The sequence below is a fragment of the Cryptomeria japonica genome, chromosome 3 (genome assembly GCF_030272615.1).
Source record: "Cryptomeria japonica chromosome 3, Sugi_1.0, whole genome shotgun sequence".
Classification (NCBI taxonomy): domain Eukaryota; kingdom Viridiplantae; phylum Streptophyta; class Pinopsida; order Cupressales; family Cupressaceae; genus Cryptomeria; species Cryptomeria japonica.
This window is the reverse complement of record NC_081407.1, coordinates 463,177,005-463,189,468: the sequence shown is the minus strand read 5'-3', so window position 1 is coordinate 463,189,468 and position 12,464 is coordinate 463,177,005. Positions and strand designations below refer to the sequence as shown.

The window sequence follows — 12,464 nt, the reverse complement described above, 5'->3', positions numbered from 1 at the left end:
CAATCAACATCTTAAAACAAAACAAAAAACTAAAAGGCAATTTTCTAAGCAGGTTCATCTTGGCCCTTGGGTACCACTGGATTCTTCTGGGTTTGTCCACATGCCATGGCAGAGTCCCCTGACAAATAGTCCTAGAAACCAGACTGGGCATGAACCGAACCTAGATCCTGGCTATGCAGGGGATGAACCAATAACTTGGAAAAATAATGGGTTTCAACTCAAAATATGATTAGCAGCATGACAAAAAAGTTATTGATGTCAGGTTATGAATATTCACTAGTAAAAACTAGAAGCAATGGTACCGGTGCCAGACAAGAATAATGCCTGCCATAAAAATTCATTTATTTATCTCAAATGCCATGCAACAGTGTTGGCTTAAATGCAACCGATGGCTTGTAGCGATGGTGTGTTTGAACCAATAAATCCAAAAAGAACAGCTGTTATAATGCTGAATTTCAAATTGTCTGACATGTAGCCAAAAGAATATGGACAACAGCCATCTTTCAAACTAAAGCAAAATTGAAATATTTTCAATGGTTTTTCTTGTGGATACAATATTCAAACATCATATCCTGTAATTGTGAAGCCACGTCCTACAATCTCACCACAACAAGCCCATGCATAACATTCCAGTGCAAATAGTACACCAACTCCAACCTCCTCAACTTTCAACTCATTCCTGTTCTTCAATTTCTGCTTCAAAAGGTCCACTTCCTTCCAAAATGACTCATAGCGGCCTGGAATGCTGGATAAAAAAGTTGATTTAGTTGTCGCAATCAAAAACCATGACTAGTTTACAGAGTATACATCTATTTTTAGTTTCACAAATAAGATATCTATATACAATAATCTACTACATACAATATGAAGTAACTAATAGAAATAGTTGAAAGATCAAAGAGAAGCATCAAAACCATAAATGGTCATTGTTGAAGCCTAGAACTGATTCAGCCTCCCAACAACAAATTTACCATGAAATGGCATGTTAAAGAAATTAAGAAAATGCAAACAATATAAAAATGAGGTAAAATGTATTTTATTTCTAAGAATTATTTCCTTTACCATTCCAACAATCAAGAAGACATTTTTGTTTTATTTCAACGAGCCAGAAACTTCTCAGTAATGATCAGCGGCACCGTTAATGTTGATGGTCAATGTCGTGCCACCAAAAACAATACTTACAAAAAAAAAGAAGTCAGGCTCTTGTCATCCTGCAATTGGAGAAAAATGTCAACTGTGGGAAATATTTGATTTATAGTTCTACAGTACAGATTTGGTTCAAATTCTTCCAATAACAACTTATTGTTTTTAACATCACCTCAAGGTTTGCTCAGAATCTTCAACATAGTGCATGCTTTTGCATGACCACAGATTGTGCTTCTTTGACTTTTGACAGGAATCATATTTGCATGCCCCATTCTTTTTCTAAAACCAAATCAAAACCACTTAAGTTCAAACCACTCTTCAAATTTTAGATATCCCCGTTAAATCAATTCTTTCAATTTTTTCAGCACCACAAAAAATGTGCATGCATCAGCAAATTTTCCATTGTCTGCTTTCTGACTGATAACTATAATAGCTTTCATATTTGCATCCCACAAGCAAGAAAAGCTATTACAGTCCTGTTAGTAATTTTGATTTTAAAAATGTATCATTTTGAATAATTTCTTAGAGATGACCAAGTATCTAGGACAAGGGGACGGGGGGAAGGAGTTCTGGGGATAGCAGAGATTTTCCCAAACTTTGCCGATGGCTATTTAAAAAACATAATCAAACTAAAAGCAGCTATAATTTTAATACAATATGATAAATTTGCAATGATAATCATCCCATTTTAGTTCATAGGGGTTTCTAGAATTTTTTTCCTTAAAAATTCAACTTTTTTTATTTTTATGCACCAAATGGAGCAGGCTTTCCAATCCTGGAAAGGGGATGTCTCCCAAATCCCTAAGTCCCCAGGAAGCCTAGGATTTCACCCAGACTGCTGGGGATACATCCCCACGGAACACTAGAGAACTAACATGCAATCCTGCAAACTATTGCATTATATGACTGAACCAGCAGCAAAGAGATGATTACCAAGGAGCACAAAGGATTCCCTGTGTGACTAGGCACATCTATATAAGGTAAAACGGCAAACACCTTTAGCTTCTAGAATTGTTTCATTACAAGTAATTAACATAAAGTATTGAATCTTTTGTTAAATTTTGGGAGTCGGTATCTCATACTTTAATTCTGCATCAGACTCAGAGATATTTACTACCTGAATTGATCATCACAACCTTGTACCTGACCTCAGACACGGCTATAGAATAAAAAGAACTATGAAATACATTTAGCTTCTCCAGCTAATTGATTAAAAGCAACAACTTAAAAAAAAGTGCAATTGATTGCATCAATGTCTCAAGCCTTTTACTTTTAAGGCTGAAGTCGTGAACAAACAAGCAGCAAAACCACCACTTCACTGCATCTGTTATTTATCGTTTGCCCACTTCATAACTTGCATAATAGCATGCAATGAGAATATCTTCCCCATTAAAAGGGTTCACATGAACACAAACTAAAACTGGATCAGTGGTTAGACCCACCCATACTGCTATTGCTAACTTATCCCATTCAAAATGACGAGTACACAAAAAACACCTTCAAAAATTTGTAAAGAAATCATCTTAATCTACAATCATAAAACAGATGAACAACTCGTAGTGACCAACCTTGTCATCTCCTTGGAAGCTGCATCCTTAGATGATTTTCCTTTTTGGAACCTTGAAAAGGCCTTCCCATTGAAACTTGAGATCTTATGAAACTTTTAGATAGCTAAACCCTATGTTACGGATTCACTAGTATTGGCCAGTTGGTTCAGGTCCAGATCCAATTTGCCTTGGAGGCCATACAGGTCCCGCCGGAGACCTGCAGATCCGTCCAGGACAAACCCGAGTGTACTCACAGTGAATTCAGTGGGAACCAAAACCCATGCAACAAATTTGCTCGAGTTTTTAAAAATAAAAAAAATTAAAATAATCTAAGTTTGACTAAAACATGGATTCCAATGCATTTTAAAGTCAAAAACAAAGTCCTTTCTCTTATTGTGAATGCAAAATGATGTGTACAATGAAGGTCTATGTGGTTTTGAAGGTCTTAACTTGGGCATGCTGGTGGAGACTCTGCCCCTCAACCCCACCCTGTATTGCAACAAGGAATGCACCAAGGCGCCCCCAAACCCTCACTGAACTCATTTGATTAGCTAAGTACTCTTCAAGTCAGAGTTCACAAACTATGCTTCCAAGTTTGCCTATAGGTTTTACTTCTCATCTACAATATCATCATCAAAGTGGACAACATTCCCTAATGTTACTTGATACTTGTTTTTATTGTTCTCTAGAAGACAGCTTTTTCTTTTGAGGGGGTGATGTAGTTGTACAATGCTTATTATTATCTTTCGATAATATGCTAGTGCTAATGCCAATGCCAGTGGCATTGTTTGTGATTCTTTTAACTTACCAATTCCTATATCAATTAATATGGATGTTGATGATAATATTTATGAAGACCCATATGATGATGCTTGATCAGTGATGGCTAATTGTTGACACATGACATTATTATTTTTTTATTTTAATGTATAATATGTATCATGACATTCAAGTTTGACTAATTGACATTGTGATTTTTATTTTTTTATGGTGATTTTGTTTATTATACAACATATGATGCTGTGTGAGACATTTTGAACTTAATTACTGCTACAAATATGTATATATTTCTGATTTTTTATATTTTATTGTTTTTGTATGGACGAACCCAACCCCCAAAAAAGTTTTGACCAAACCTGCAAAATGAAACTCCAAACCCAAACCCAAACCAATACCAAGACCAATAACTTACAATAATCCAACCCTAGCATGATTGAGTCATAGATGTCGATTGGTGTTGATAAATTCAAATTGGAATTGAGTTAGATAGGTCTTTTGATATTTATTGTATTTGACCCTTGATGTCACTAATCACCTAGAGACCTATTGGAACATTAATAAAACCTAACCAAACTGCTGTGAACTAAGGGAGGAAGGGAGCCTATGTCTCCCTCTCCCACCCTCATGTCCAATCCTACAAAGTAAGATTGTTTGTCCAATCCTAGGGAAATCGTATCAAACATTTCTTTGTATTTAACAACAAACGACTGCCTATATCTAAGCCAATTTTGAAATGAGATGATCCAGAGCCAGGTGTAAATTCAAGTGGACAACCCAATTAAAAAGGTAGAATTAGGTTATTAGTGTAGAAGATTTGAGTTATGATAGGGACAAAAATATGTAAAGAATGATTGAACAACAAAAACAAAGATCAGACAATTAGAACTGTAACAACTAGATTATATTATGCCTAATTCTATACATAATATATGAGAACAAATCTGTAGTCTACCTCCTTATTATTGTTGTTTAAAAACTTGTATTGTGCTTGCAACATTCATGCATGCTCGAAAAGCAGAGTCTTGGTGAGTTACCTTAAAATTTGCTAGCGATTTTTTGAAAATCTCGGAGAGATTTTTGATAAGAAATTGGGATTTTTCATGAAAAACTTCCCTGAAAGAGTATAACTTTGTTTTTTCACCTAATATTTAAATTTTATATGATTTTTAAACATTTTTATAAACAAAAAAGGGCCAAACACCTAATTTCGCTCTTAAGTGATAAACTTAAGAAAATAGTGTGCACTTGTGTGTTTTCAAAGGCCTCAATTTGGGCTTGGTGGTGCAATCACGCCCGCATTGCAACAGGGAATCCACTAGAAGCGCTGCCCCTGATCCTCATTGGGGGCGCTACCCCTCGTCCCCATTGGAGGCGTTGCACCCAAACCCAATGAGGGGTGCTGCTCCTCAACCTCAGTGGAAGCATTGCCCCCCAGACCAACAATGGCATTGTCCCTCAATCCCATTGGGATCTATGATATTAAACTCTAATTTTGATTTATATATGATGGAAATCAATAATATGTTCTACAAATTTCATATAATGTGTTTTCTAAGAATATTTTTAAAAATTTGTGCATCTTAAAATGTTTGATAAAATTGCTCAGTTATTGCCGAGTCTCAAGTTCTTAAATTTTTTAGCCTATTGAATGATTGCAGAGTCCAAGTTTTACAACTATGATTTCTACAAACATCTAACCTCATAGAATGGCTATGTACATATTTATACAAGAGGAAAGAATAAGAGTCACTAGTTGAAACATTACGGTTCATATTCTCCCATTACAACAATCACAATCACTCACAACCACCAACAAGAACTCAAGCCTACAATGCTACTGACATGGTGCTATACTTGCAGTTTACATCATAGACACTAATTAGATGGGAATCCTACTCATGAAACCACAAAGGCCACCATGTCTTACCAAGGTTTCTGGTATGTTCTAGTAAACCCAAATCCTCATACATTAGTTGCTTCTCCTTGAAGAGCAATGGACTCGTTGCAGGCAAGTATGATAAAAGATGTGCGAACAGATTCACAACTTTTGCTTCTATGAATTGACAATTTGGAAAACAGGGATCTTTTCTCATCTATTTGACCCTAGCGTCAATGATTTGATCCAATGCTAACCAAATCCTACATTCTAGATTGATCCCTATGTACAATAGTGTCTTTACAACATCAAAAGAACCTCAGAGGAAAGTTCACATATAGTATCTCCAATTTGCTTGGTAATGATTTAGGGCTTTGTACCAAAGTGGACAAAGCTTGTGGTAAGGTCCTATCAGTCTTTCCTTCTGCAAGTGTAATCAAACTCAATCACCAACCTAAAAGGTGTGCAATGTGCTACACTTGTCATGATGGTAATTGTACTTTGCATTAGCTTGCTACAAAATGGTCTAAACTCATTGTTGAATACACTAAATGTGCTCAATGAATTGAATGACTTTGTCAACTTTCTTTTGAGTTGAAAGAATTGCTAGTGTTGATGGAGGAACATGATAATCTATGTCAATGGGTGCCCTGTTGAAATGTGGCGACTGATCAACAAAGTATTGTACACTCAGCTTGTATCCTCGCCGGGGTCTGGGGCCAGGCTGGGCCCCGAGCAGGGTGCTGCCCCCGAAAAAAAAATTTTGCCGTTTTTCGTTGATGAAAACCGACATTGTAATAAAACCCTAAAAAGGCCGACTTTGTTTGTTGCCCTAAAAATGCATGTTATAAGCGGTTGGGATGCTTAAGGCATTGTAAGGTTGATGTACTGTTTTTGCTGGATAATAAGAAAGATTGGACGGCTGTGTATGGTGGACGTAACCCATTCTGGGTGAACCACGTTAAATCTCTGTGTTATCTGTGTCCTGTTTTATTTCTTTATCTTTTGTATTTAAATCTGCATATAATTGTTAGTTCATATTTGCTTCAGATCTGCTTGAAACCCTAACATGCCCAAAGTTAGAAATCCAAGCAAACCTAGAAAGGATTATGTGTTGTAGAGTTGTGTCAAGCTCTATTGTCGTTGTGCTAAATAAAAGGCAAACTTTCATCCCAAGTCAGATGCTTCTTTGAATTGTGCAGTCTAAGAAGATGGATTGTAATCATTCAACCACTTTAATCTATCCATCAATATAAGGTGGAAGGTGGTGAGTTCATTCAAATTTGAGTTTAGCATGAAAGGAAGTGGATCCAAACATGCTGGAAATCAAGAGAGTTGTTTCCATAGTTGTGATAGTCTATTTGCAAGGAAACAAAATTGGCATTTTTGAAAATCCGACAACTACAAAAACATAATCATTATGATGTTTGATTGTAGGGCAACTTGAGAAGAAGTTCATGGAAACAAATTCCAACAGACTCTTTGGAACCCACAAAGGTGTGTATAAAAACGACTTCTTGTTACCAACTTGGAACTTGCCCATTCAATACATGACCTAACGTATTTGCTAACACCTACCTTGAAGTGTGGCCAAAAGAAGTACTTTTGCAACACCACAAGGGCATTTTCCACTCCGAAATTTCCTTGACCTTGTTAAAAATGAGCCTACTAGATCAATTTCCATATCTTTGCCTCATGCAAAATACAGAAGTGCCCAAGGGGATGGTTTTGTCCATCCTCAATTAAAAAACTTGAACTAGATTACATCAATGCAATTTCTCATAGATCTCTACAAATCCTTATCAAAAGGATACAAATTTGACCATGCACTAACATCATCTACATAGACAACTTAGACAAATTGCTAATAGATTTGCACTTCCCTTCTTAAGCTTAATGTTCAAGTAAAACTATTGGACATAAGAATATACCATTTCTTTGCTACAACTCGTGTTAAGTCCGCAAGAACTAAAACAGCTAATGATCTATGTGGATCATAGTCTCCTTGCCCAAGATATAATGCTTTGACTACTTACATACCTTAACGGTGGCATAAAGCTCAAAATTACATATTGGGTAGTTTCTTGCCAATGCAATGAATGTCTCATTGTGGTACACAACCTAATGACCATGTTGAGTGAAAATTGCTCTAAGTGCATACTCTAATGCACCAATTTCAATCTTAAATGGGCTAAAGATCTAGAAATGCAAGCACTAGCACAAAACAAAGTCTGCATTTTTCAATTCTTCAAATGTTTTCAATCATGTAGTTGTCCAAATAAACCTTCCTTCAGCGCCATCTCTTATAATCTAGTTTAGCAAGCAGGTTACATGCAAAATACCAAATACAAATCTCCTATAAAACTTTGCCATTCCCAAGAAGCTGTGAAGCTCTATGAAATTCTTTGGTTGTTGCAAGTCCTAGATGACTTAAATCTTGGTCGATTCCACATGCACTCCCTATGTGCCTACAATATATCCTAGATATTGTATCTCCTTGGCAAATGAACACTCCTCCATGCTTGCAAACGGCTTATGATTCCACAAACTGTCAAGCACTTGTTTAATATGGTATAGAAGTTCATCCCAAGTTTAATTAAAGGTCAAGATGTAATCAAGGTAGAAGACAACAAACAATTAGTGAATGGCCTTAAAATATCATTCATCATCCAAATTTATGTGGTTGGAGCATTGTTGAGGCCACAAGGCATGACTAACCACCTGAAGAAACCTTCTCTTGTCTTCAAGATTGTGTTCCAAATGTCAATGGGCTCAACAAGATACTTATGATAACCAAACTTCAAATAAATCTTAGTAAAGAACTTTGCACAACATAGCTGGTCCACCAAATCCTCAATCCTTGGAGGAAGATAATGGTTCTTCACAATGGTCTTGTTGAGAGCTATGTAGTCAAAATATAACCTCGATGTGCCATCTTTCTTCTATGCTAGCACAATTGGGTTGTCACAAGGTGATGAGCTCAACCTAATATGTCCTTTCAGGACAGACTCATGGATTTGTCATTTAATCTCCTCATTCTCTAGTAATGATCAACAATACAAAGCAGCATTACATGAGGCAGTCTAGGAATCAAATCAATGGTATGCCTTCACCTAATTTGTAGGCACTCCTCGCACTGGCTGAAAGATATCCTTGTACTCCACTAGCTTGCAGTTCAACTTTAAGGTCTTTGCAATGCTGTTTGACGAGTTGCTATATGTTTTCTTGCCACAAGGAAATTATTATGTTCAAATCTCACCATCAAAAGCACAAACTTCTTACGAGAAGGACTATCCTTTTACATTGCTTATAGCACCAACGAGTGAAAGTTTAGTATGCTATCACCAACATCTATAACTAAATTCCTTGGATTTGCCCCACATATAAAGATACAATTGCCCAACTAAAACATCACTTACCTCTAATGGCATGATGTTGCAAAGATTACATCTTGAAATTATTTGATGTTTAATGCTGGTTGACACTACTAAGTGTTGCATCTCTCAAAGCCCACACTAAACCATCTAATGGAAAATGGTTGTGGGTTAAGTGTCAATGTCACGTTCAATCTCCAAGCCATTTCAAGTGAAAACGGGTTCTTTACAATTTCATTGTCGAGTCAACTATGAAGTACAATGGCTGTCCATTGATCCACATCTCTGAGTGAAACAATTTTATTGCTCCCCCAATGTCAGCCAGGGAAACAAAGATATTTATGATACCCACCTTGGCACTAGGCTTGGTCTCCATGATTTGCTTATCTCTATCCTATGTTGTCATAGCACCAATACCCTCTTTCTCAAGTTGTGCAAGCAAAAACTTCCTAGTGTGCCATTCTTACGTGCAATGATGCTGGAATTATGAACTATATGACACTTGCCAGTCTTGGACTACTTATGGTTCTTAATCTTCTTATCATGTGGCAGCTATTGTTGCTTCTTTAGTGGATGGCATGGAGAGCCATTTGCTAGTTTGGAATTTTGCTTTGAGGACTTAGACTATGGCATGTGTTGAGACTTAGCATCTTCTCTCTCTCTTGAATTTTTCCTTTGCTTCAAAGTTGAGAATGAATCTATGGACTTCTCCAATTGAAGAGATATACATGAATCCTGTATCGGATTGAATGTGGGGTCTCAAACCTGACAATTACTTCAATACAAGGTTTTGCTCTTAATCTTGGATTCCTAGTTTAGACACCAAAGTATGAAATGTGTTTGTGAATTCTTCCACTGATTGATCTCAACTTTGACACAACTGAGAAAACTTAATGTACTGAATCATCATAGTATCCTACAAGCTAGAAGGTTATTTGAGGGTTGCAAGGAAACCATCCATGTGTCTAAAGATATGTTTGTATCATTGTGCAGTAGTTCTTCTACTATTTCTTCACAAAGAGAGAAACTTTCAGAAGAGCATATGTGATTTTCTCTTGATTAGAAAATTGATTAACCACTTAGTATCATTGTCATGTGTTGTGCCGTAGTTCTTCCACTGTTTCTTCACAAAGAGAGAAACTTTCAGAAGAGCCAATGTGATTATCTCTTGATTAGAAAATTAATTAACCACATAGTATGAGTGGATTTGAATAAGTTGATTATCTAGGGCATCCACATCCATCTTGCCTTCAAACATGTGGATATCTAGATTGACTTGTACCTTGTATGATGTGTGACCACCAAATGATTGTTGTGAATAGGTAGGTTATTCAACTTGTCTAAAAAGTAGTAAAAATAATCCACTATGCCCACCCTTTCACATACATTGTGTCCCTCCAGTTATTCCCATTACCTTTGCAAAATATCCTCTCTTGTCTTTTGGAACACCTCCGGTGCTGGCATGGCCAACATTTCATCTCCCATCTGGAGGCGTGAAGGAAGATATGATGAAGGGTCACATATTTCAAGCCCTAAATTCCTGTATTCAGATCTCAATGTCTCATGTGAATGGGCATATAAATAGAGACACTTATCCTGTTATCACACCAATATCACTTGGAAAAAACAAGAAGTGAGATTGCTCTGGTACCAATGAGCTGGGTTCCAGGTATAAAGCTTAATGTACAACCCAATTAAAGAGATTCAACTAGGTTAAAAGCGTAGGGGATTTAAGTTGTGATGTGGATTCAAGAATTTGAAACGAATGACTGAACAACACAGAGAACAGGCAATTAGAACTCTAATAGCAAATTTATATTATGCTTAGTTTTGTACATGATCTGTGAAAACAGCATAAGTGTAGTCTACCTCCTTATTGTTGTCTCTAAAACCATTAAGCCTACAAAGAATGGTATGTACATATTTATATAGAAGGAAAAAATATGAGGTGTCAACTAAGACATTACGATTCATATTCCAGTTGCAACTGCCACAACTGCCAGCAACAAGTCAAAGTCATGCAGTCCTGCTGACGTGGCATTGCGACTTGCAGTTTGTAACTTAGGTGCTGAGAAAGATGGAGATCCTGCTGACAAAAATACTAATTCTGACATGTAATACATACCACAAAGTGGCTATATTTTCCATTGGAATCAGCTGTAATAGGAAAGTGCATAAACACTAAACTTGCTATTTTGGTAAGGGCAAGAGATGCAGAAAAAAAATTAAGCTATTGTTTGGCTGGGATCCTAAAGATCTTAGAAATCAAATGTCCTCATCCTCTTGAAATCAGGAGAAAAGAATGCAACTAAATCTGTACAAAAAAAGGATTTCATTGTGCGTAAAAAGGCATTTTCAAGCCCCAATATTGCAAGTCTTCCATATTATTATGACGGTAGCAAAAGAAATGCACACACTAGGGAGAATAATGACACAATTTCAAAGCAATTAACAGATTACTCTAAGCTTTTTTAAAATATCAACTACTACATAATAAGGTCGCATTCCCTACTCAGGTCCAGGTATCAAACTCACCATATGTACTGTACAGGACCTTGTTCATAAAGGTCAAGCTCTGAAATTTGACAAGGCTTTCTAGAATTTTGAAAACCTTATTGATGATGTCTGACAACAAAACCTTGGCACAACACTGCCTGTGATTTTAAAGTAGAACCCTAAATTGTGAAAAGAATTGTCAAGGGTGGGTGTAGGTTTAGGAATTTATGAACAAGGCCCTGTACAGTACATATGGTGAGTTTGATACCTGGACCTGAGTAGGGAATGTAACCTTATTATGTAGTAGTTGATATCTTAAAAAAGCAATCTGTTAATTGCTTTGAAATTGCGTCATTATTCTCCCTAGTGTGTGCATTTCTTTTGCTACCGTCATAATAGTATGGAAGACTTGCAGTATTGGGGCTTGAAAATGCCTTTGAACACAGAATGTAGTCTATGTTTGTTCCATACCAGTGCATCTACGATTTAAACCACCTGTTGTATGAAGAAATTAAAACCTGCAAACAGGACACTAATTGTTTATGATATTTCATCAATCTTTAACCTATGGCCCCAGCCACCAGTGGACAGAGGGATCTAAGATGCCTGACAAAAAGATATAATCTACAGATCAGGTGATCGACTTCCCAAACTCACATGGTACTAACTGAACCTTGTTAACCTCTAGGTCTTGGATTTTGAGACCTTGGTTATTGGCCTTAAAGATCAAGTGGAGTATTAAAACTTTTGCTTGAATCTTATCTTATATTGATTGAAATTCGGTGTTTGTGAATTTTGTTGATGTCTTAGTTATTTTTTATTATGTCACATCCTGTCAAACTATTTATCCAATGGTATTTATATTAGGAGTTTTCTCTCAAAAAAATTGTCAGCGTCAGATGCTGACAGAATTATTTTTCAATGCCATTAAATGCTTCAAGTCAATGTTTAAAGGATTGTGACTGTACGCAACATCAACCAGTCAGCAATGTAATGAAGATGAGGCTAATGACGCAAACTGAATGTTCTGAAGAGCGTGGAGGCTGAGGTTGTAAGCTGGAAAGAGAGGTGTAATGGCCTTGATGCGGGAAAGAGATGAGCAACATGGAGGAAAAGATGAAACATTTGGTTGTGAGGCTTACAGATACATAGAAAATTCAAATTCAGAAGAGCAAACAAGTTGAAATGTAAGGAAGGTAACTTAGAAGTTTACAACCTCAACTCACCCTATTTCCAAAGCATCCA

The 12,464-nt window shown here is 36.6% G+C and overlaps 1 protein-coding gene across 1 annotated transcript in view; it reads right to left on the bottom strand.

Moving 5' to 3' along the window:
- Window positions 1–325: 325 nt before the first annotated feature.
- The window catches only part of LOC131078403 (uncharacterized), a 34,224-nt gene continuing 22,085 nt past the window's right edge, over window positions 326–12,464 (bottom strand). The window contains exon 3 of the mRNA XM_058016086.2: window positions 326–745. Within this exon, the coding sequence (XP_057872069.1) occupies window positions 559–745 (187 nt within the window). The 3' untranslated portion in view covers window positions 326–558. The remainder of the gene's footprint in view (window positions 746–12,464) is intronic.